This window comes from Drosophila bipectinata, chromosome 4, assembly GCF_030179905.1.
Source record: "Drosophila bipectinata strain 14024-0381.07 chromosome 4, DbipHiC1v2, whole genome shotgun sequence".
NCBI classification, from domain to species: Eukaryota; Metazoa; Arthropoda; class Insecta; order Diptera; family Drosophilidae; genus Drosophila; species Drosophila bipectinata.
In genome coordinates, this window is record NC_091740.1 from 9,734,859 (window position 1) to 9,761,872 (window position 27,014).

General features: G+C 36.5%; 3 protein-coding genes across 3 annotated transcripts; all 3 read left to right on the forward strand.

Moving 5' to 3' along the window:
* The first annotated feature begins 7,833 nt into the window (after positions 1-7,833).
* Positions 7,834-11,428, forward strand: LOC122322069 (uncharacterized). Its single transcript, XM_070282505.1, has 4 exons — positions 7,834-8,086; positions 9,090-9,623; positions 9,826-11,026; positions 11,146-11,428. Exons 1-4 carry the CDS (start codon positions 7,834-7,836, stop codon positions 11,426-11,428), a joined length of 2,271 nt encoding a protein of 756 aa, XP_070138606.1.
* A 401-nt stretch (positions 11,429-11,829) lies between these two features.
* Positions 11,830-12,465, forward strand: LOC122322054 (uncharacterized). Its single transcript, XM_043213306.2, has one exon. It carries the CDS (start codon positions 11,830-11,832, stop codon positions 12,463-12,465), a length of 636 nt encoding a protein of 211 aa, XP_043069241.2.
* Positions 12,466-12,768: 303 nt separating this feature from the next.
* LOC138926899 (uncharacterized) lies at positions 12,769-14,947 on the forward strand. Its single transcript, XM_070282506.1, has 2 exons — positions 12,769-13,474; positions 14,775-14,947. Exons 1-2 carry the CDS (start codon positions 12,769-12,771, stop codon positions 14,945-14,947), a joined length of 879 nt encoding a protein of 292 aa, XP_070138607.1.
* Positions 14,948-27,014: the final 12,067 nt, after the last annotated feature.

Here is a 27,014-nt window from a genome sequence, read left to right on the forward strand (position 1 = left end):
TCTGTATATTTCGACCAGTATGGCTCGTACGTAAATATTCAATTCCTGACTATTTTCGAAATTGCGGAGCCGGAAAGGTGCACTTGACCTTGGCTTGGATTGAACACAGAGATAAAAAAAATAAATAATTAATTTTTGCCTAATTGGCCTAATTGCCTAATTTGCCTAATTTAATTATTATGGAAACAGACGGGTGGAGTAGAAAATTTCAATTCTTAATCAATGGAGGTTAAGGAACCCGAAGCTGGAACGGTGGAATTGAAACCGCGGCTAGGTTCAGAAAGAAGATCGACAATTAAATTATTTAATTATAATTTCTTTTTCGATAATTACATTTTCGATTTAATTATTGAGCGGCCGGAAAGGTGAATTAAAAAACCTGGCCCTTTGCTCGGACGGAAAATACGAATTAAATAAATTTTTGTAGTTGTAAATATAAATAAATAAATTTATAATTAATTGATTTTTTTTTTTTTTAATTTGTTTGGTTATATATTTCCTGAAATTGGAGGCAGAAAATATTGAGAAATATATGGGCATACATGCAAGTAGGGCAAGGGCATGTGGGACATATGATGGCACAGTGGAACGTCGATAAGTGGACTGTATGGTTAAATTTTATCGGTTATATATTTCCTGAAATCGGAGGCAGAAAATATTTGGAGATAAGTCGACATGCATGCAGGTACGGATATGTGTATGTAAGGGCATGTGGGCATATGTATGTTGGCACAGTGGAGCGTCGATAATGTGTAACGGCGGAAACGGAAAAGTTATGTGGTGTAAAAAATTGGGGATGAAAAACCAATATTACGACAGCGGCGGACTGTTCGGTGAACTTGGAGATTCCCGGAACCACTTCACACCGGCTGGCCAATATTAATTATGCCCTTTTATTTTTATATATATATTTTTTTTTTTTTCACCACACACTTTCACTGTTCACTTGCCGATTTTTTTTTTTTTTGCGGATTAATTGCACCAATCACAATGTATGTGTGTATGCATGTACGTATGCCTCGACCGTTGGCGAGCGAACGGATAACGGAAAAGCCAAAAACGGCGAGGAATATGGCGAGGCACACACAACGGAGATGGATGGAAAATTTGGTAATTTTTTGTCTTAGGAAAGTCTCAAGCTGCCGTGGTGTCGGAAAACTCGGACTTGGAGTTGACACGGAGGGAAAAACAATCTTGCAGCAGTGTGAACGAAATTTTATGTTCGGACCACTGCTGAAGACCGGCAGAGAGACGGAGACGGAAAAAATTTCGTACTTATCTTTTGGGCGGAACAATGCCTGAACTGCTGGTGGATCCAAAATATCCTGAATATCCTGGTATCCGGCTCGAAGGACCAAAATGTGTAGGGGGGCGTGGTTCCGCAAAAAGATTCCAGAAAAATTAGAAGTCGGGGGCGTCTTTGGTTTCAGTATAAAAGCGCGTTCAGCTTTATTGGCTGCGTACATCGAATTGATCTTAAAAACTAGTACAAAAAGAGATCGCCGACAACCAGCGAGCGAGAAGAGAGGGCACAGAGGGGCGAGTGTGGACGCGCTCTTCAGCGCGTCTGGCACCACGGCCCCTCACCTAAACAACGTGAAAAAACACCCCTCACACACCCTTGAAATGGGTGAGGATCAACCACAAATTCCTACTCATGACAAAACACCCCTCATACACTTCTTTGCACCTTGAAATGGATGAGGATCAACCACAAATTCCTACGCATGACAAAACACCTTATTTGGGGGAGGATCACTCTAAACAACCACAAATTCCTACGCATGACAAAACACCCACTTCGGGGTGAGAAAAAGACAAGACAAAACAAGACATGACCAAGAACTTACCACCACTTTCACCATTACTTTGGGGTAATCCTCACACTCACCCTCATTTTCCCACACTTTGATTACCTATTAATGCTAATAAAGTCTTCTAAACACCTGTGTGATCACAGTGTGACTAATTAGGGTCACACTTTCCCCTATTTTCCCACACTTTTATTACCTATTTATGCTAATTAGGTCACTGAAACACCTGTGTGCAGCCATGCATGACTAATTAGGGTCACCCCCCACCCCTATTTTTGACATGATTTACTACTTCCTGTGCCAGAACCCGTATTATTATACTACTCTTAGAATTTCAGAACAACTGCTTAGGTTGTTAGAATTTTAGAACTAACTTATCTTTAGAGCTCTAGGTCCTTTTTATAGCTACCCTTGCTGAAGCTTTTTGCAGATCAAAGCTCGAAAGAAGCTTTTCTCTCTGAGAGGCTTTGTTTTCTGAAGAGAATAGATTGAGTCGGAACCTTTTACTTGAGGTGTCAGTTAACATGGAAGGCTTGGGTCTCAATTAATCGAAGTGACAAGAAAATGTGAAATTTCCTGTGAAGTGGGTTTCCATTTAAGAATGTTTTGATCTGTTTAGTTTTAATTCACTTAAAAGGAGTGAGAAAGATTTGATTCGGGATTTCTGTTTACCCAAACATTGTTTTGGGTTTCAATCTGAAGTGACACTTAGAAATTGGAAATCTGAAATGAGGCTGTTTTCAGCCGAATTGGAATAATTAAATGTTTATGTTTTTACAAAAATTGGAATGAGGCTATTTGCAGCTGGGTTACGAATTTCAATACAAAAGGCTTCAGCTTCGGTTTACAACTTACTGATATACACTTAAATAAATTTCGTTGATATGTTACTAAATATATATATATATATATATATACATTTATACACAAAGGCGAGTGAATTATTAAAAAGTATAAAAGAGCGGGATCATTGAATAAGTTGATTAGTACCTAACAGTAACCTTTTTGGAACGAAACCAGGATAACAAGAGCTGTATATGATGGTATGTATACAAATTCTCACAACCAATAAGAAAAAAATAGCCTTACTTATATTTATGTACGTCGAAGTCTTTCTTAGATACTCGGAATGATCAAAAGCCTGTTATTGGCTACACAAAGACTGAAGACTTATGTATTAATTTCGAATACAAGATCATTGGTTGTAAGATAAAGAAAACGTATGGGACGAAAATAGCCCTTTATTTGACTGACAAGGACGACGAACCACTCTGGATATTTTTACCAAAGAGTTATGTAAATAAATTTTCAACTAAAACACCATTTAAGAAATTGAAGGAAAATGGAATAACACATCTTGCATATAAAGGAAAAGAGATGACTATAGCTCAGCTTGTTTACAATTTATCTCAAACGAGTCAAAGTATTAAAGAGTTGGATCCTTACAATGGATCATCAGTTTCACATTTTCCATTAAGTCAGATACAATTCAGCCAACCTCACAATGTACGCGCATCAAATAAAATTATTATACCCTTGCAGAGGGTATTATAATTTTGGTCAAAAGTGTGCAACGCAGTGAAGGAGACATCTCCGACCATATAAAGTATATATATTCTTGATCAGGATCACCTTCTGAGCATGTCCGTCTGTCCGTTTGTCTGTCCGTCTGTCTGTTTGTTTCTACGGGAACAAGTCTCTGAGTTTTGAAGCTGTCGTCTTGAAACTTTGCACACACCCTTCTTTCCTTTGCAAGCAGTATATACGTCGGAACGGCCCGGATCGGCCAACTATATCCTATAGCTGCCATATAACTGATTGATCGGAAATGGTATAACTTTAGTGTTTTTAGAGTTAGAGAGTTCAAATTTGAAACAAGAGCTATTTTTGGCAAAATAATACGACACGCCAAATTTTATAAGGATCGGTCGACTATATTCTATAGCTGCCATATAACTGAACGATCGAAAATGACCCACCTTTTGTGTTTTTGAAGAGAGAAAGCTGAAACTTAGTACAGACTCTATTTTTGATCAGTTGATACAACCTACCAAATTAGATAGGTTGTACCAAATTCATTAGGATCGGCCGACTATATCTTATAGCTGCCATATAACTGAACGATCGAAAATGGTTTTTGGTAGAAATACCAACTTTGGTATTGTTAAAGATAGAAGTTTGGGACTTGTTTTAAATTTTGTATTATAATAAATTGGGTTATATTATCATATTCTCATAAGGATCGGCCAACTATATCCGATGTTTGCGATATATATCCGGTTTTAGCTGCAAGGGTTTATCAATTTCGGCTCCGCCCGAAGATAGCTTTCCTTTCTTGTTTTTACTTCAATTTGAAGACATGCTTTTCGAGGAACATTTAAAAAACTTGAATATTTAAAAACAACTTTAGAGGGTTTAGAAGAAAAGGAACTCTTGTACTCCAAATATGGATTGCACTACAAAATATGTCCTTGGAGTGATGATGAAGCAACTGAAGGTCCAGAAACTTGTAGTTGCCACAAACTTTCTCTATATATAAAGGAAGCTAAGGATATTATGATAAGATACTATAAAATAACTAAAAGAATGTATCCAAATCCATGAAAATGAAAAAGAAGCAATAGGGTTGTATGAAACTTCTTCGGTTTTCAAAATACAGCTTTGCGTTGGATGAGGCTCAAAAAGATCCAGTTCGCTTTTCATGCATTCAATGTGATTACTCATTTTGATTTGGAAAATATATCACTAATTTTAATTTTTTTTTCTTGACTTTTTTGAAAGCGTATGTTTACCACGTTGTTGTTAAATGATTGCGATTTTCTCTTGGTCTCCTCTTTTTATGCCTTTTTCCTTTATCACTTTGTAATTTAGTAATTTTATGAACTGCTCTGTCAGATAGATTATTTAATGCGATTTTACTTTGTTCTTGAATGATATTTTGTAGAGGTTTTCGTCCCAAATCATTTGTAACAGCCCTGAAAGAAAAAGTGGTTTAATATAATTAAAAAGTCCACTAAAGAAATTTATCAATACCACGCACATGCTGAACAATTCTAGGGGAAACATAGAGACTACCTATGTTACTTAAGCTTCCACCGCATTGATTTAAATAATATTGATGATAAAATTTCGCAAAACTTTGTTTCTCTTTTTATTTTGGTATGCACATAATTCTTGTTGAATTTTAATCCATTTATCATAATCACTAATTTTTTTATTGTTTAAAATTGGTCAAAATTTTAAATTTATAAGATCATTTCCTCGATCATTTACTAAAAGTTTATGGTATGCATTTCGATGCATTAATATTACTTTGGTTAGCTGATGCTTACTTTAAATCATGATTCAAAATTTTTCCAAAAATCCCAGAAAGCAATGAACTTATTAAAATTGGTAAAAATCCTCCTTTTTGAATAAGAACTCTTCTCTTAGAATTTAAAGATTGTTTTGAGCTGGAAAAATGTTGTAATACATTTTTATACTTTTTTAATAAATTCAAGACATTTTTTGATATTTTATGGTTTCCTTTTAAAGTATTTATCACTATCTCCGACAATGTTCTTACTAACTCGCTATCACTATTGCAAATAATCGCTTTTCGAAGTTTATTATTTGCTTTTCGAAGTTTATATACAATAAATGTTTGTTCGCTTTCAATCGCCTTATGCTTTTTCTGCAAACCATTTTAATCTGAATAGCAAATTGAATATAATGGATTACAAATCTCTGTTCTAAATCTTAAAAGATCATTTATTCCTTGCGTAAGATCAATAAGTAAATAACCATGCGGTTTATTCGTGACTTCTTTATATATTCTAAAAAGTTCTTTGGGGTTTTCTGGATATATCTGTCTAGCTAAACATTGAAATTGTAATTTATCTCTAGGATTTTTAAATGCCACAATGTATTTTGTATTTAGTGATATGTCTCGGGTGTGCGTAGATTTCTGAAATATTTTTTGTGTTACAACAATTACAGATAAATTTCGATGATTAGATCCTTTGGTAAAAAGTTCACATACATTTTTATTAAATGCTCCCGTCATCAAATCATCTAATACCAAAAGTATAGGTTCATTATTTTAATTTTCAATGGAGTCAGGTACCCCATGGTAATATTCAATATTGGTCAAATTTGGTTTCGCTTGCTCTTCACCGTAACACCATACTTATTATTCTATCTATTGAAGTACTTATTAAGTCCTTCCACAAATAAGCATCGTAAAAGGATGAACAAATTGTGTAAACATTTTGATAAAAGTTTTTTTGTTTATTTAATGTTAATTACCAAAAATAAATTTTTCTAATGATTTTTTTCCTGGTCCCGTTTTTTAGAGCAGTCCTACTCAAAATGAGTATCAGAACCACAATAGTTGCAGTATATAAGTTGACTGTATCCTTTTTTACGAGGATCTTTTCCAAAGATGCGATCCATTTTGCTAAAACAACTTCTCAATTAAAGTACTAAAATCATACTGTTTATTAAAGTAATTTATACATATGATTCTCCGTTATAGTATATATCGTAATTACAGTTTTCTAAAATTACAAAAAGCTTAAATAAATTATTTAGAGCACATCTAAGCTTAAGTTTTTTGTGAATTTTACAGGTGGTAAAAAAAATTAGGATAACATGTCAGGCTCTTTCCTACATCTATATCGAAAATATTATTCGATAGAAACTTGGATAAAAATTCCTTTTTTACTTCGCCACGTACAATTATATTGGAAAACTTGTTTAGTGGAGAAACTACATCGCTTAAGCAGTTATAGGGTATTTTTCCTTCCATCCAGTCCAATCCGTTAATGTTTTTTCGATGAATATTATGTTGTTGTAATGTATCATAATTTAACTTCTTAATGTTGTATGGAGGTTTGAAGTGAAACAGGTTTGGTATTACAGTTCCTCCAGGCATGAAGGCCAATTCCTTAACAAAAATTTGAATGTTTATTTCCAACAACATATTGAAAATCTACTATAACGGAATTTGATCTATCAAATTTAGTCATTTTAGAATGACTGACTTTGGTGTCTACATTTTAGGTCTTTATATACCATTCATTTTATTATATAATACATGCATTATGTAATATATAATATAAAAGTTGCCCTCTTATCTTAGGAGTTTGTATATATGGATATATATTTCATTTCATTATTTCATTATACATAATGTATAATAAATATTTATATATGTTACCGCCGTCATAGAATTAAGTTTATATTTAAAAAACGAAATCGTTAAAATTAGTGTTGAATAATGTTTAGAATAAGTTTTGAAAAAACGCTAGACGTAAGCTTATCGATATACGGAAAAATGGCGGAAGAACGAGGCGTTTGCGATCGCTAGGTGAAGCTAACGAGGCGAGGGAAAACGACGATGTTATTTTTAGCTCTCTCTCTCGCGCGCCATGATTTGAGTTTAAATAAAGGAAAGAACAACCAAATCCATGTTTGCTTAAAAAATCGTGCACCAACCTCGCCCCGACCTCAACATTTCTAAAAAAACTTCCTCCAAAACTTCGTTACCTGCGGATTAAGGCAGAAAAACAGCGTCAGTCGGAGGCGACAAATTTTGGAAGTAACAAAAGTGAAGGCGTCGCGTCCCTAGCAGCCAAGGCTAGGTTGAGTTGAGCACGCCATTCTTGGGGAAAACCAGAACTCTTGCGGATAAAGGCAGATATAAGGCGTCGCGACCCTAGCAGCCACAGGCTAGGTCGAGTAAGCACGCAGTGAAAAAGAAGAAAAGCAGACGCCATATTGCACGCACGCCGGACGACGCGAAGCATGAACATTGAGGTGTGCAGAATTTGCGAGAACAAAAACGAAACAGCGTCAGAAAATTGGGTGCAGTGCGACGTTTGCGGAAGGTGGTACCATTTCGAGTGTGCCGGCGGAGAGGACGACATTGAGAGCAAGGATTGGAGCTGCGATTACTGTCTTGCGGGTTTGCAGCCACATAGCACCGTTCAGCGGTATGCAACGATCACCAGTACAGCCTCAAACACGTGAAGACGCAATGGATACCCCTGAACCGCACGGCAAAGCGCTAGCCGTCGATACGCTAATCGATACTGCCGGCAACGGAAAGAACATGAATGTTCGGAAAGGCAATCCGGACATGAACAAGAACCAACTCTTGTTAGATATGCTCAAGAAGAAAAGACAGTCTGAGGCAAAGTTCATAGAAGAAAAGTACAAAATTCTCATGCGGATGAACCCCGCTGACGTAGCGGTAGCTGGGATGTTTCGAGCCACAGATTCACCTACAAGTACTTAAATAGCGGCCCGGCAAGCTATACCCAAGGACCTTCCAACATTCAGCGGGGATCCTGAGGACTGGCCGTTAATTATCAGCACATTTGAACACAGTACGACAGCAGCGGGATATACGAATGTGGAAAACATGCTACGTCTGCAAAAGTCGCTTAAAGGGAAAGCTCGTGACTTGGTTAGAGATAGGGATGTCGGAAATATATCAAAATATCGATATATCGATATATTTTCTCTTAAAAAAATATTATTATCGTGATATTTTTTGGGCAAAAATAGTCGATAATAATATTTTTGAGTTGGTGTTCTCCGATATTAGTTGCGAAAGAAAGGAAATGCAGGTTTACTTGAGTATGCCATTTTGTAGTTGGGAGACAAATCCGTTGGAATTCTGGAACTCACAAATTTCAACGATGCCGATGCTAGCGAAGGTTGCTTTAAGTTTTCTTATCACGCCTGGAAGTTCGGTTCCATCTGAACGGTTGGCTTCTGCCATTAAATGTATTGTCTGTGACTCCCGTAGTCGAATGACACCCCAGCATATAACCGAAAGAGTTTTTTTTAAATCATTGAAGAAAGATTCATTTTGTAATTAAGAGTAATTAAGAGCATTAAATAAGAGAATTAAGTAATTAGCATTATTAAGTACATATTCCATGAATTCCATGAAACCTTTTTTTTTTTGTATTAAGTTTTTTTTATAAATAAATTTGAATACAATGTCCTTAATAATTTTGTTATTTTTTATTTCAAAGAACTTAAATAAAAGTTGCTTGAGAGTGGGTATAAATATTTGTTGTTTTTTCAATTCACTTTTTAAATAAAGAAATATGTCTTATTTGCAGTCCATGGCGGATGAAAACACATATTAAAACCTTTTTTTTAATTTAAAAATAACCTTTTTTCAAATTTAGCTGACTATAAAAAATATCGAAAATACTCGATATATCGATTTTTTTTGGTGATATTTCTGAATATTATCGATTGATATTTTTTTCACAGCAAATATCATCAATACGATATTTTTTCAAAAACCAACAACCCTAGTTAGAGATAAACTCCTACTTCCTAACCAAGTCCCAGAAGTCATCAGCACTTTGAAGATGTTCTTCGGCAGACCAGAGCACATCCTAGAAAGAATGGTGGAAAAGGTGCGAAGACTGGCGCCACCCAAAGACAGATTGGAGGCGTTAATAGAGTACGCGCTGGCAGTGCGAAACGTCTGTGCTACTATGGAGGCGTGCGATCTGAAGGCGCATCTCAACAATCCAATGCTGGTCAAGGAGCTGGTAGATAAGCTTCCCAACCAACACAAGCTAAACTGGGCAATGCAACCCCGCGACGATAGAGTGGCCGCAGTCAAGGCGTTCAGTGTTTGGCTGTATAAAATCGCAGAGGCAGCGTCATTAGTGGTGGCGCCATCGTTTTACAAAACGGGCGCAGTTAATTCCCACAATAGTCGCCGCCACCAGCACGAGGACAAACACGATCGAACGCGATCCATACTGAAGCAGCTCAGCAGCAAGTTCAACAGAGGTGCGTAGCTTGCGGCGACCCGAGTCACAACCCAGCACATTGTCAGGTATTCTTGAACCTTGACGCGGAGCACAGGTGGCAGGTAATCAGAGCGGGTAAAGCCTGTTTCTGCTGCCTCAAGGTACACCGGAACAGATGCCGAACCGGGAACTGTGAAATTAATGGAGACACCATGAATATGTTCCTAACACAATCGGCCAAGACAGACCACAGAGTCACGTGAGTACGCACCGAGACGACAACCACGGATGTCAGTTCTTTCGCATCATTCCAGTCAAGCTGCATTACGGCAGCAGGCAGACTGAGATCTACGCCTTTCTAGATGAAGGATCATCCGTGACCTTAGCAGATGCATCCGTATTCCAAAGATTGGGAATACAAGGCCAGGCAGCGCCAATGTGTTTGCAGTGGGCCGCACAGACGACTCGACTCGAGAGTGGGTCCGTGAAAGCATCCGTCCAAATCTCGGAAGTGAACTGCGATAAGGTTTACTGGTTGAACAACGTCCAGACCGTTCAGAACCTAGCATTACCGAGACAGACAGTCAACATGAAGGAGCTATGCGAAAGATTCCAGCATTTGAAAGACTTGCCGCTACGGTCCTACTCTGCCCAGCAGACTTTGCTAATCGGAACTAATAACTGGAAGCTAGCAGTCCCTCGCAAGATCCGCGAAGGAAAATGGAACGAGCCGATAGCATCGAAGTGCATGCTAGGATGGAGCATCCAAGGATCGGCGAACCCACAACGATTCATTTTCATGCACCACTGCGACTGCGACTGGCAAGAACTCTATGATGACATCAAGGAACATTTCAACCTTGATGCACTCGTACCACGAAAGCTGTACTCAGCTGAAGATGAGCTGGCAGCGAAGATACTGGAAAACACGTGCCAAAAGAAGTCCGGAAAATATGAAGTTGGACTTCCGTGGCGCGGTGGTATCGACAAACTCTCTGAGAGCCGGAGAAACGCTCTGAAGCGGCTTACTTGCATGAGGATAAAGGTCTCTCAAGAACCAGATCTGTATGAAAAGATTGACGCCCAAATCAGGAACCTCCTAGACAAAGGATACGCGGTTAAGCTATCCGAGGATGAAACCAGCCGGGAGAACAGCCGTACATGGTATCTGCCAATATTCATAGCGCTGAATCCAAACAAGCCGAAAAAGATAAGGCTCGTATGGGATGCAGCCGCAAAGGCACACGGACACGCGCTAAATGACTACCTACTCAAGGGACCAGATTGCCTGAACCCACTCATAGATGTCTTGCTAGCCTTTCGGGTCAACAAAATAGCGATTTGTGGTGACATTGCGGAAATGTTTCACAGGATCAACATTCGCGAGGAGGATATGCAGGCGCAGCGATTTTTGACAAAGGCAGCGACAAAGAAGACACCTATGTTATGCGAGCTATGACTTTTGGAATTAGCTGCGCGCCGTTTATAGCGCACTTTGTTTGAGATAAGAACGCGGAAACCCACCAAGAAGAGTTCCCATTTGCCTTAAACTCCATTTAAAGGGCGCACTACGTTGACGACTTCATCGAGAGCATGAGGAACGAACAGGAGGCCATCCAGATCACCAGACAAGTCATAGAAGTACATCGCAGAGGTGGATTTGAGATCCGTACCTGGTCATCGAATTCGGAAGAAGTACTTAAAAGCTTTCAGGATAATGGCAACGCTGGAACCCAAAAGCCCGTGGATTTTTGTGCAACAGAAAAGATATTTGGCATGTTCTGGGACCCACAAAATGATATCTTCAAATTTATCTGCATTTATCTTTTCAAGGCTGAAGCGTGATGTGCTGGCGGAAAACGCAGTCCCTACCAAGCGAGAAGTATTACAAGTTCTGATGTCGATCTTCGATCCATTGGGATTTTTATCATGCCAGACGATTGGACTAAAAATACTTCTCCAGTGCATATGGCGGCAAAAAATTGAATGGAATCAGGAGCTACCTGAGAGAATTCTAGAAGAATGGCGCCAATGGAAAACCATTTTGCATGACATAAGGACTTTCGAGGTCCCTAGATGCTTTTCCCCAGCCACATCGGAGCCATGTCAAATTGGACTCCATACATTCGTCGACGCCAGCGAGCACGCATATTCTGCAGTCTGCTACTTGCGTCGACAGAGTCGTCGTATCTTTGGTGATAGCGAAATCTAAGGTGGCACCTTTAAAACCACTTTCGATTCCGCGTATGGAGCTGCAGGCAGCAGTTATGAGAGCACGTTTAGTCCAAAAGGTGATGAGCACACGCAACCTACGAATTGACAACGCCACATATTGGTCGGACTCCAAGACAGTGTTGAAGTGGCTAACTATGGACCCCCGCAACTTTCATCAGTTCGTGATGCACAGAGTCGCCGAAATTCTGGAAACAACACTGGTCGAGCAATGGCGGTGGATTACTTCAAAGCTGAACTTGGCAGATGGAGCTACCAAGGTCACCGGGCAAAACCAACAAGAGACGTGGATATCGGGCCCGGAGTTCCTGAAGACCGATGCGAGCAACTGGCCAATATCCAAGAAGCAAGAGAGCATCATCGATAGCTCGGAGATCCGGAAGCATGTGACGACGCATACGAAATCAGTGGTTATGTTCAACGCGAACTATTTCTCAAATTGGCGGCGGTTATACAGAGCAGTAGCGCTAGTACTCCTGTTTATCGATTGGCTGCGATCGAAATCTGCCGGACAAGATATGCCAGCAACCACGACAATGGCTCATGTAAGCAAGGCAAAGATGCTGCTATACAAGCTATACAGGCGATCTCAATCCATCGCCTTCGCAGCAGAACTAAAAACGTTATCCGCGGAAACGGCGCTCCTCTAGGGAAGCAGATTGGCCGGATTGAACGCATACGTGGACAACGATGGAGTACTACGCACAAGAGGCAGATTGAACGCAGTTGACATAGCTGAGGACGCCATCATACTACATGTAGCTCATGGATGCCGGATATCCGACCTCATAGTTAGGAGCTTCCACGAAAAGTATCACCATCTCGCTCACGAAACTGTAATAAACGACATCAAAAATTCGTTTTATATCAGCCGGCTACGAGTATTGCACAAATCTGTGAGAAACACATACCAACGATGCAAGATCGACAGAGCAGTTCCCAGACCACCCCAGATGGCACCGATCCCGAGGGCAAGAGGTGGAAGCTTCGAGAGGCCGTTCACCTATACAGGCGTTGACTATTTTGGCCCGTTATTGGTGAACGTCGGCCGTCGCAAAGAGAAGAGTTGGGTAGCTCTGTTCACCTGTCTTACGTTGCGCGAGGTGCATTTTGAGATCGCGTACAGTCTAGATACTAGTTCATGTATCATGTGCCTACCCAATTTTATGGCCCTTCGAGGGACACCGAGGGAGATATTCTCAGACAACGGTACAAATTTCAGAGCCACGGAAAAAGCCGTGCGCGAGGAGCTGAAAAAGATCGAGCACGATAAGATCACTATTAAGTTCGACGGCATAAAGTGGCGATTCAACCCATCAGGAGCACCGCACATGGGTGGAGCATGGGAGAGACTCGTCCGGACAACGAAAGGAATCTTGAAGAACATTTGCCCAAGTTACTCTTTCAACGACGAGGGGTTGAGAAACGCACTGAAGGAGGCGCATTTTATCATCAACTCGCGACCCCTCACGTTCGTAAGTTTGGATTCCGAGGATGACGCTGTCCCGACTCCAAACCACCTGCTGCTAGGATCAGCGAACGGATACGCTGATACCTTTCAGCAAAAGGTACCTCCAATCACCATCGGAAGCTTTATTAAGCGTCGCTCCACCACCACAAACTTATTGGAGTTGACATCCTTTGTCATAGATGGCTTTTGTAAGGGATATCAAACCGATGTAATTTACACAGACTTCAGCAAAGCATTTGATTCAGTTAATCACTCACTCTTGTTGAGTAAACTAAATATACTGGGTTTTCCTAAAGACCTCTTAACGTGGATCTCCAGCTGCCTAGATGGAAGGACACAAAGAGTCTTATTTAAAAACATACAGTACCGTCTGGTCCGTGCTACATCCGGCGTCCCTCAAGGAAGTCATCTTGGCCCGTTATTATTTACGTTTTTTATAAACGACTGGCCCCCTGCTTTAACGAACTCTCTAGTTCTTATGTATGCGGATGATGTAAAGCTTTGTCTTCAGTACAAGTCCATCTCTGCCCAATGCAGTCTTCAGTCTGACCTTGATAACTTTCAAAAATGGTGTTTAGCTAATGATCTAATACTTAATGGATCGTTCTTTTTATCGTTCTTTCCCTCTGCAAGCTACTTATTCTATTAATGGGATTGCCTTAGAAAAATTAACCCAGGTTAATGATCTCGGCATCCTATTAGACATCAAACTTAAATTTGTCGACCATATTTCCTTAATGGTTAATAAGGCTAAAGGAGTCCTTGGTTTTATCAAAAGGTGGTCAAAAGAATTTAATGACACCTATATAACCAAAACATTATTTATTTCCTTGGTCCGTCCTATACTAGAGTACGGTTCATGTGTCTGGAGTCCCCAATATGGAGTACATAAGGACCGCATAGAATCCGTACAAAAGAACTTTTTAATATTTGCACTTAGAGGTCTATACTGGGATGCAAATCTTCAACTTCCATCCTACAGTAGCAGACTTTTACTTATAAACTTACCTAGCTTAACAAATCGTAGGACAATGCTCGGTGTAGTTTTTCTGCATAACCTGATTAACGGGGATGTAGATAGCCAGCATTTACTAACACGCTTAAATTTTAACATTCCTAATAGAAGGACTCGAAACTTTAGTCCTCTGTTCCTTAGCCGTTGTAGCTCGACATATGCACTGAATGACCCTTTTAGGGTATTATGTTCGAACTACAATGGTCTCTACTCTATTACATCTCTTTCCTGTCCCTCTAGTTTAAAATATAGAATTTTAAATTTCCTTACTAACTCCTCTTAGCTTAACAAATTTCAAATAGCTTAATATGTACTAACAAATCGTTTCTCGAGCGCCCCTCGGTCGTCTGGGCCTCTAAGCTTTATGATGAATACCGGAATGCTAGCTGATGCTCTTATTGATGCACAAGCCATTCCCAAATTCTGAAAGACCGCGAAAAAAAAAAAAAAAAAAAAACAAAGCATCGTCGTAGTCGTGGATGAGCTTCTTCCCAGGAACCTGTGGCTAAAAGGACGCGTGACTGACGCAATGATGGCCAACGATGGACAAGTTCGGCGGGTTACCATCAAGATGCAGCATGGTGCTATAGAAAGACCAGCAACAAAGGTAGCAGTTCTGGACGTCGACTTGGAAAATGGTAACTGACCACGGATCGGGATCAATTACGGGGGAGGGAATGTTATCGCCGTCATAGAATTAAGTTTATATTTGAAAAACGAAATCGTTAAAACTAGTGTTAAATAATGTTTAGAATAAGTTTTGAAAAACGCTAGACGTAAGCTTATCGATATACGGAAAAATGGCGGAAGAACGAGGCGTTTGCGATCGCTTTTTATTTTTAGTTTTTTTAGTTTTTTTTTAGCACTCTCTCTCGCGCTCAGATCAGATAAACAATATGTTCTGATACTAAATCAATTCGGTAAAAAAATTGAAATAGATAGTGACACTTGGAGATCATTAATTCGCCTAGCTATATTTATACCCTTGCAGAAGGTATTATAATTTTGTCCAAAAGTGTGCAACGCAGTGAAGGAGACATCTCCAACCCTATAAAGTATATATATTCTTGATCAGGATCACCTCCTGAGTTGATATGAGCATGTCCGTCTGTACGTCTGTCTGTCCGTCTGTCTGTCTGTCCGTTTCTACGCGAACTAGTCTCTCAGTTTTGAAGCTATCGTCTTGAAACTTTGCACACACCCTTCTTTCCTTTGCACGCAGTATATAAGTCGGAACGGCCGGGATCGGCCGACTATATCCTATAGCTGCCATATAACTGATTGATCGGAAATGGTATAACTTTGGTGTTTTTAGAGTTAGAGACTTCAAATTTGACATGAGAGCTATTTTGGGCAACAAATTACGACATGCCAAATTTTATAAGGATCGGCCTTAAATTTTATAAGGATGTTTTTGAAGATAGAAAGCTGGAACTTGGTACAGATTATATTTTTAGGAAATTTCATTAGGATCGGCCAACTATATCCTATAGCTGCCATATAACTGAACGATTGGAAATGGTATTTGGTAGATATATCAACTTTCTTATTTTTGAAGATAGAAGCTTGGGACTTGTTTTAGATTTTTTATTTTAGTTAATTGGTTTTATTATGATGTGTTCATAAGGATCGGCCAACTATATCCGATGTTTGCGATATATATCCGGTTTTACCCGCAAGGGTATATAAACTTCGGCTCCGCCCGAAGTTAGCTTTCCTTTCTTGTTTTAACTACAAATATCCTATCTGTACTATAATCATATCATTCCAAAGTGTGTCTCTTTACAAAAATTTGATATTCAATTATCCGATTTAGAAGGTAACTATGATAAAAACGTTCAAATAGATTTAACACGTTTATGTTTCGAAATATCTAAAAAATGACAAAAGAAATAAAAGAAGATGTAAAAGAAATCATTAATCTCTAAGACCTCAAACATTAACAATAAAAAATAAGTTTTTTTTAAAATAAAAATGAGTAAGCAACAAGTTGTTGAGAAATACATAAAACTTGTAGAAAAAATTTTTTACGTCGAAAGTTTGTTCAAAAAGGGTTGCATGATACTTGGCAAATTGATTTGGTTGAAATGATCCCATATTCCAATCAGAATAATGGATATAAATATTTACTAACGGTTATTGATACATTTTCAAAAAATGCTTTTGCTAAGCCTGTAAAATCAAAATCGGCAATGGATGTTGCAACTGTTATGAAATCTATATTGAAAGATTCAAAATACAAGCAAAAAAATATACATTCCGATCAAGGAAAAGAATTTTTTAATCAACTCTTTAAAGAACTTATGAAGAAAAATAATATAAATCATTATCATACATTTACACACCTTAAGGCTTCGATTTGTGAACGATTTAACAAACTTAAAAAAATAGGATGTGGAAAATGTTTAGTTTAAATGGAAATTATCGATGGATTACCCATTTGCATTCGCTTGTAGAAGACTACAACCATTCTTACCACAGAACTATAAAAATGAGGCCAATCGATGTTTGTAAACAGAATGAAGAGTTTATTTTGAAAACATGTTATAACATTGTTAAGGTATTTCCAAGGCATAAATATGTAGTAGGAGACCATGTTAGAATAAGCAAATACAAGGGTGTATTTGTTAAAGGATATGAACCTAACTGGACAACTGAAATATTTACAATTTCAAAAATTAAGACTACATTCCCAGTTACTTACGAGCTCATTGATTATAAGGGTGACCCTATAAAAGGTACATTTTATGAAGCTAAAATTCAAAAAGTTAAAGACAAAAGTGCATTCCTAGTTGAAAAAGTAATAAAAAGAAAAAAAAGACCAGATTTTTGTAAAATGGTTAGGTTTTGATGAAACACCTAACTCATGGATAAATAAAACAGATTTATTAAAATAAAATTTTACAAATTGGAATTTATTTATACAAATTATACATGCATATATACATTTTTAATTTTTATACCCTTGCAGAGGGTATTATAATTTTGTTCAAAAGTGTGCAACGCAGTTAAGGAGACATCTCCGACCCTATAAAGTATATATATTCTTGATCAGGATCACCTCCTGAGTTGATATGAGCATGTCCTTCTGTCCGTCTGTCCGTCTGTCTGTCTGTCTGTTTCTACGCGAACTAGTCTCTCAGTTTTGAAGCTATCGACTTGAAACTTTGCACACACCCTTCTTTTCTTTGCACGCAGTATATAAGTCGGAACGACCGGGATCGGTTGACTATATCCTATAGCTGCCATATAACTGATTGATCGGAAATGGTATAACTTTGGTGTTTTTAGAGTTAGAGAGTTCAAATTTGACATGAAAGCTACTTTTGGCAAAATAATACGACGTGCCGAATTTCATAAGGATCGGCCGACTATATCCTATAGCTGCCATATAACTGAACGATCGGAAATGACCCAACTTTCGTGTTTTTAAATATAGAAAGCTGGAATTTAATACAGATTATATTTTTGGTCAATTGATCCAACCTACCAAATTTCATAAGGATCGGCCGACTGTATCCTATAGCTGCCATATAACTGAAGGATCGGAATTGACCCAACTTTTGTGTTTTTGAAGATAGAAAGCTGGAACTTGGTACAGATTATATTTTTGATCCTACCAACCTACCAAATTTCATAACAATCGGCTGACTATATCTTATAGCTGCCATATAACTGAACGATCGGAAATGGTTTTTGGTAGAAATACCAACTTTGGTATGTTTGAAGATAGAAGTTTGGGACTTTTATAGATTTTGTATTGTAATAAATTGGATTATATATTCATATTCCCATAAGGATCGGCCAACTATATCCGATGTTTGCGATATATATCCGGTTTTAACTGCAAGGGTATATAAACTTCGGCTCCGCCCGAAGTTAGCTTTTCTTTCTTGTTATACTTAATATGTATGCATAATGCAAACAATTTTCTTTAGAATTTTCTATATCCAATATATCAATATGGTTGCTTTTAACTTCTTTAGTCCTAATTGTAGGACCTTCTATGCGACCTTTATAAATTTCATATGGGCATTTCCTGGGGTCGCGAACGTACGTTCGTACGCAATTAGTGCCAAAAAATTAAAGAAAAAAACATTTTCTGATACTTTTTTTTCCGATAAATTAAATTAAATTAAAAAAGGGGTAATTAAAATAATTAGTACGGGTCGCGAACGTACGACCCGTACGTACGTACGAACGTACGATTTTTCCCCACATACAATTTTTTGTATTTTTTACCTTTTTGTTTTTATAAATAAATTTATATTTTTTTAAAAAATCATGTTCCACCACATTTTTTTTTTACATTAAATTTTAATTTTATTTTTAATTTTAATTAAATTTAATTTTAGTCGTCACTTCTTTTATCCATCTAAAAATATTTATAAGCTTGTTAAACAAAAAAAAATTTTTTTTTTAAATAATATATTTTATACGTACGTCATACATATGGTCGCGAACGTACGCCACTTTAAAATTCAATAGAAAACAAATTTCTTGAAAAAGTCGGGATTTTTTGTTAAATTTCAATAGTGTAAATAGTAAATTTCAAATGACTTAACACATAAAGTTTCATCCACCTGCTTTCACTTAATGCGAAGCAATTACAATAAAATTATGTTTTGGGTCGCGAACGTACGACTAGAACATCAAAATACAAATTACGACTAGTTAAAAATCAAAATACAAATTAAGAGGTAATTGAACATTTTTTCGCCCTCTTTGAATTTTTTTCGTCTTATTAGATTGTTATTAAGAGATTTAGTACAAAAAGAGCAAACACATCATATGTTTTCCTTGAGAAATAAATAAACATAAAAATGTCTTTAAAAGTAAACAAGAAAGGAAAGCTAACTTCGGGCGGAACCGAAGTTTATATACCCTTGCTGTTAAATCCGGATATATATCGCAAACATCGGATATAGTTGGCCGATCCTTATGGGAATAGGAATATATAACCCAATTTATTACAATACAAAATCTAAAAAAAGTCCCAAACTTCTATCTTCAAAAATACGAAAGTTGATATTTCTACCAAATACCATTTCCGATCGTTCAGGTATACGGCAGCTATGGGATATAGTCGGCCGATCCTAATGAAATTTGGTCAACTGACCAACTGACCAAAAATAGAATCTGTATTAAATTCCAGCTTTCTATCTTCAAAAACACGAAAGTTGGGTCATTTCCGATCGTTCAGTTATATGGCAGCTATAGGATATAGTCGGCCGATTCTTATGAAATTCGGCATGACATAATGTTTTGCCAAAAATAGCTCTCATATCAAATTGGAACTCTCTAACTCTAAAAACACCAAAGTTATACCATTTCCGATCAATCAGTTATATGGCAGCTATAGGATATAGTCGGCCGATCCCGGCCGTTCCGACTTATATACTGCGTGCAAAGGAAAGAAGGGTGTGTGCAAAGTTTCAAGACGATAGCTTTAAAACTGAGAGACTAGTTCGCGTAGAAACCGACAGACGGACAGACAGACGGACAGACAGACGGACAGACGGACTGACGGATATGCTCATATCAACTCAGGAGGTGATCCTGATCAAGAATATATATACTTTATAGGGTCGGAGATGTCTCCTTCACTGCGTTGCACACTTTTGACCAAAATTATAATACCCTCTGCAAGGGTATAAAAAAATGGTAAAAATTACCAGCTTTTTTTTTTTTTTAAAAAGCTGAGATATGCTATGAATCCAATAGATTGTGAAAATTTGGATATTTATTTATGAAAAAACAAAAAAAGAATCGAGGAATATGGACATTAATTTTTTTGGTCCTGGTTGACCATCTGCTGGAATAGCTTATATACATTTATGCTGTAATTTGAATACGTTATTTTTCTCGAACAGCTTTATTCCATCCTTTGTAATTGGAAACTCTATTCCCGAAAATTGTAATCTTTTTTGATCATATTTTATAATGGGTTGGCTAATATCCAAAATTCCATAATATTTCTTTTCCTTATACCATTAGGTGCTTCAATATATCCCGAACCAGGAAGATGCTCCAGCTTCAATATTTGAATTTCATACAATATAAAATGTTTAATAGCCCATCCTGAATCCTTTCCTGGAATTCATCAGCTTTCGCAATTAGTTCTTCATCATCATTGTTTAAAATTTCTTCGATGTCGTTGTATGAACTAGCGTAAATGGCTTTTTACGTTGTTGAAAAATGTTTAGTTTCTTCATGAAACTTATCAGCTTCTTCAGTTGGTTTTATATACTTTCCATGAACTGATAGACGCACTTTCATAGCTCTTAATTCGCTTAGTGCATATTTTATAATGTTTTTAAGATGAGGTTTAAATTCAGTGTAAAAATCATTTAAATAGAGTTCGCGCTTTCCGAATACCTTATATTTTTTTATATAAAAGTATCACTTTGTTTTATAGGAAAAATGTTAGCATTTTGCCACACAAGTTTCCGCGGTCCTTCACATCGCTCATAATGGGTTATAAACTCATTCACACTAATAATTTTAGAGCACAAGTCACATGCAACTTTCGACTCAATTTTTAAGTTTTTGGGTTTTTGTTTTTTTATTTTTTGTAAAAAGAAGAAGCGTAAAAATTGCTTTAGCCGGCAAGGCTAGATTTATACTAAAAATTTGATTCTTAGTATAAACCTCAAAACCTATTGATCCTCGAAAACGGAAAACAGGTACTTGTGTTTGAATGTATTGGTATCATCAATACATGTACATGAGTTAACGCATGAAAAACACCCCAATTTTCCACACATTTTTCCGGTTAATGAATCGGGAAAACCAATCAGAAGACTCGAAAGAAAAGATAACGCTTAGAGCCTAGAGCCTACAGTAGGGAGTAAATAGGCAATCGGCTGATTTCTTGCGTCATATCCGTAAATGCAAGTTATCCAACCCCTAAATACAAGCCACTTATGGCTTTTATAAACAATATTTTCAATCTCTGCATTTGCCTTTGGCTTGATATTTGGCTCAATTATCCAACCCATAAGTAATAAGTTTTTTTTTTAAATAAAAATGAGTAAGCAACAAGTTGTTGAGAAATACATAAAACTTGTAGAAAAAATTTTTTACGTCGAAAGTTCGTTCAAAAAAGGTTGCATGATACTTGGCAAATTGATTTGGTTGAAATGATCCCATATTCCAATCAGAATAATGGATATAAATATTTACTAACGGTTATTGATACATTTTCAAAAAATGCTTTTGCTAAGCCTGTAAAATCAAAATCGGCAATGGATGTTGCAACTGTTATGAAATCTATATTGAAAGATTCAAAATACAAGCAAAAAAATATACATTCCGATCAAGGAAAAGAATTTTTTAATCAACTCTTTAAAGAACTTATGAAGAAAAATAATATAAATCATTATCATACATTTACACACCTTAAGGCTTCGATTTGTGAACGATTTAACAAACTTAAAAAAATAGGATGTGGAAAATGTTTAGTTTTAATGGAAATTATCGATGGATTACCCATTTGCATTCGCTTGTAGAAGACTACAACCATTCTTACCACAGAACTATAAAAATGAGGCCAATCGATGTTTGTAAACAGAATGAAGAGTTTATTTTGAAAACATGTTATAACATTGTTAAGGTATTTCCAAGGCATAAATATGTAGTAGGAGACCATGTTAGAATAAGCAAATACAAGGGTGTATTTGTTAAAGGATATGAACCTAACTGGACAACTGAAATATTTACAATTTCAAAAATTAAGACTACATTCCCAGTTACTTACGAGCTCATTGATTATAAGGGTGACCCTATAAAAGGTACATTTTATGAAGCTAAAATTCAAAAAGTTAAAGAAAAAAGTGCATTCCTAGTTGAAAAAGTAATAAAAAGAAAAAAAGACCAGATTTTTGTAAAATGGTTAGGTTTTGATGAAACACCTAACTCATGGATAAATAAAACAGATTTATTAAAATAAAATTTTACAAATTGGAATTTATTTATACAAATTATACATGCATATATACATTTTTAATTTTTATACCCTTGCAGAGGGTATTATAATTTTGTCCAAAAGTGTGCAACGCAGTTAAGTAGACATCTCCGACCCTATAAAGTATATATATTCTTGATCAGGATCACCTCCTGAGTTGATATGAGCACGTCCGTCTGTCCGTCTGTCCGTCTGTCTGTCTGTCTGTTTCTACGCGAACTAGTCTCTCAGTTTTGAATCTATCGACTTGAAACTTTGCACACACCCTTCTTTCCTTTGCACGCAGTATATAAGTCGGAACGACCGGGATCGGTTGACTATATCCTATAGCTGCCATATAACTGATTGATCGGAAATGGTATAACTTTGGTGTTTTTAGAGTTAGAGAGTTCAAATTTGACATGAAAGCTACTTTTGGCAAAATAATACGACATGCCGAATTTCATAAGGATCGGCCGACTATATCCTATAGCTGCCATATAACTGAACGATCGGAAATGACCCAACTTTCGTGTTTTTAAAAATAGAAAGCTGGAATTTAATACAGATTATATTTTTGGTCAATTGATCCAACCTACCAAATTTCATAAGGATCGGCCGACTGTATCCTATAGCTGCCATATAACTGAAGGATCGGAATTGACCCAACTTTTGTGTTTTTGAAGATAGAAAGCTGGAACTTGGTACAGATTATATTTTTGATCCTACCAACCTACCAAATTTCATAACGATCGGCTGACTATATCTTATAGCTGCCATATAACTGAACGATCGGAAATGGTTTTTGGTAGAAATACCAACTTTGGTATGTTTGAAGATAGAAGTTTGGGACTTTTATAGATTTTGTATTGTAATAAATTGGATTATATATTCATATTCCCATAAGGATCGGCCAACTATATCCGATGTTTGCGATATATATCCGGTTTTAACTGCAAGGGTATATAAACTTCGGCTCCGCCCGAAGTTAGCTTTTCTTTCTTGTTATACTTAATATGTATGCATAATGCAAACAATTTTCTTTAGAATTTTCTATATCCAATATATCAATATGGTTGCTTTTAACTTCTTTAGTCCTAATTGTAGGACCTTCTATGCGACCTTTATAAATTTCATATGGGCATTTCCTGGGGTCGCGAACGTACGTTCGTACGCAATTAGTGCCAAAAAATTAAAGAAAAAAACATTTTCTGATACTTTTTTTTCCGATAAATTAAATTAAATTAAAAAAGGGGTAATTAAAATAATTAGTACGGGTCGCGAACGTACGACCCGTACGTACGTACGAACGTACGATTTTTCCCCACATACAATTTTTTGTATTTTTTACCTTTTTGTTTTTATAAATAAATTTATATTTTTTTAAAAAATCATGTTCCACCACATTTTTTTTTTTACATTAAATTTTAATTTTATTTTTAATTTTAATTAAATTTAATTTTAGTCGTCACTTCTTTTATCCATCTAAAAATATTTATGTTAAACAAAAAAAAATTTTTTTTTTAAATAATATATTTTATACGTACGTCATACATATGGTCGCGAACGTACGCCACTTTAAAATTCAATAGAAAAAAAATTTCTTGAAAAAGTCGGGATTTTTTGTTAAATATCAATAGTGTAAATAGTAAATTTCAAATGACTTAACACATAAAGTTTCATCCACCTGCTTTCACTTAATGCGAAGCAATTACAATAAAATTATGTTTTGGGTCGCGAACGTACGACTAGAACATCAAAATACAAATTACGACTAGTTAAAAATCAAAATACAAATTAAGAGGTAATTGAACATTTTTTCGCCCTCTTTGAATTTTTTTCGTCTTATTAGATTGTTATTAAGAGATTTAGTACAAAAAGAGCAAACACATCATATGTTTTCCTTGAGAAATAAATAAACATAAAAATGTCTTTAAAAGTAAACAAGAAAGGAAAGCTAACTTCGGGCGGAACCGAAGTTTATATACCCTTGCAGTTAAAACCGGATATATATCGCAAACATCGGATATAGTTGGCCGATCCTTATGGGAATAGGAATATATAACCCAATTTATTACAATACAAAATCTAAAAAAAGTCCCAAACTTCTATCTTCAAAAATACGAAAGTTGATATTTCTACCAAATACCATTTCCGATCGTTCAGGTATATGGCAGCTATGGGATATAGTCGGCCGATCCTAATGAAATTTGGTCAACTGACCAACTGACCAAAAATAGAATCTGTATTAAATTCCAGCTTTCTATCTTCAAAAACACGAAAGTTGGGTCATTTCCGATCGTTCAGTTATATGGCAGCTATAGGATATAGTCGGCCGATTCTTATGAAATTCGGCATGACATAATGTTTTGCCAAAAATAGCTCTCATATCAAATTGGAACTCTCTAACTCTAAAAACACCAAAGTTATACCATTTCCGATCAATCAGTTATATGGCAGCTATAGGATATAGTCGGCCGATCCCGGCCGTTCCGACTTATATACTGCGTGCAAAGGAAAGAAGGGTGTGTGCAAAGTTTCAAGACGATAGCTTTAAAACTGAGAGACTAGTTCGCGTAGAAACCGACAGACGGACAGACAGACGGACAGACAGACGGACAGACAGACGGACAGACGGACAGACGGACATGCTCATATCAACTCAGGAGGTGATCCTGATCAAGAATATATATACTTTATAGGGTCGGAGATGTCTCCTACACTGCGTTGCACACTTTTGACCAAAATTATAATACCCTCTGCAAGGGTATAAAAAAATGGTAAAAATTACCAGCTTTTTTTTTTTTTTTAAAAGCTGAGGTATGCTATGAATCCAATAGATTGTGAAAATTTGGATATTTATTTATGAAAAAACAAAAAAAGAATCGAGGAATATGGACATTAATTTTTTTGGTCCTGGTTGACCATCTGCTGGAATAGCTTATATACATTTATGCTGTAATTTGAATACGTTATTTTTCTCGAACAGCTTTATTCCATCCTTTGTAATTGGAAACTCTATTCCCGAAAATTGTAATCTTTTTTGATCATATTTTATAATGGGTTGGCTAATATCCAAAATTCCATAATATTTCTTTTCCTTATACCATTAGGTGCTTCAATATATCCCGAACCAGGAGGGTGCTCCAGCTTCAATATTTGAATATCATACAATATAAAATGCTTAATAGCCCATCCTGAATCCTTTTCCTGGAATTCATCAGCTTTTGCAATTAGTTCTTCATTATCATTGTTTAAAATTTCTTCGATGTCGTTGTATGAACTAGCGTAAATGGCTTTATACGTTGTTGAAAAATGTTTAGTTTCTTCATGAAACTTATCAGCTTCTTCAGTTGGTTTTATATACTTTCCATGAACTGATAGACGCACTTTTATAGCTCTTAATTCGCTCAGTGCATACTTTATAATGTTTTTAAGATGAGGTTTACATTCAGTGTAAAAATCATTTAAATAGAGTTCGCGCTTTCCGAATACCTTATATTTTTTTATATAAAAGTATCACTTTGTTTTATAGGAAAAATGTTAGCATTTTGCCACACAAGTTTCCGCGGTCCTTCACATCGCTCATAATGGGTTATAAACTCATTCACACTAATAATTTTAGAGCACAAGTCACATGCAACTTTCGACTCAATTTTTAAGTTTTTGGGTTTTTGTTTTTTTATTTTTTGTAAAAAGAAGAAGCGTAAAAATTGCTTTAGCCGGCAAGGCTAGATTTATACTAAAAATTTGATTCTTAGTATAAACCTCAAAACCTATTGATCCTCGAAAACGGAAAACAGGTACTTGTGTTTGAATGTATTGGTATCATCAATACATGTACATGAGTTAACGCATGAAAAACACCCCAATTTTCCACACATTTTTCCGGTTAATGAATCGGGAAAACCAATCAGAAGACTCGAAAGAAAAGATAACGCTTAGAGCCTAGAGCCTACAGTAGGGAGTAAATAGGCAATCGGCTGATTTCTTGCGTCATATCCGTAAATGCAAGTTATCCAACCCCTAAATACAAGCCACTTATGGCTTTTATAAACAATATTTTCAATCTCTGCATTTGCCTTTGGCTTGATATTTGGCTCAATTATCCAACCCATAAATCCAGGCCACTTATCGCTTTCCACTTATGAATTTTATAAACAATATTTTCAAACTCTGCATTTGCCTTCGGCTTTGTCTTTGGCTCTGAGGTCCGATCTCGGTTCCCCATTAACAAATCAAAATCAAAAGTAAACATCAGCTTCCCTCCGAAGCCCAATAAATTACGCCTTTTGCGTTTCAAGTACCCGATCTGCATCGATCAGCTTAATCGAATTTCACAATAAGATGCGACAGTTTCATCTTAAGCCTCTAATCTAAATACAACTAATAAGTTAAAGAAAAATAAGTTAGAAAAACAAGTTAAAAGCAAAAAAGGAAAGCTAACTTCGGGCGGAACCGAAGTTTATATACCCTTGCAGTTAAAACCGGATATATATCGCAAACATCGGATATAGTTGGCCGATCCTTATGGGAATAGGAATATATAACCCAATTTATTACAATACAAAATCTAAAAAAAGTCCCAAACTTCTATCTTCAAAAATACGAAAGTTGATATTTCTACCAAATACCATTTCCGATCGTTCAGGTATATGGCAGCTATGGGATATAGTCGCCGATCCTAATGAAATTTGGTAGGTTGGATCAACTGACCAAAAATAGAATCTGTATTAAATTCCAGCTTTCTATCTTCAAAAACACGAAA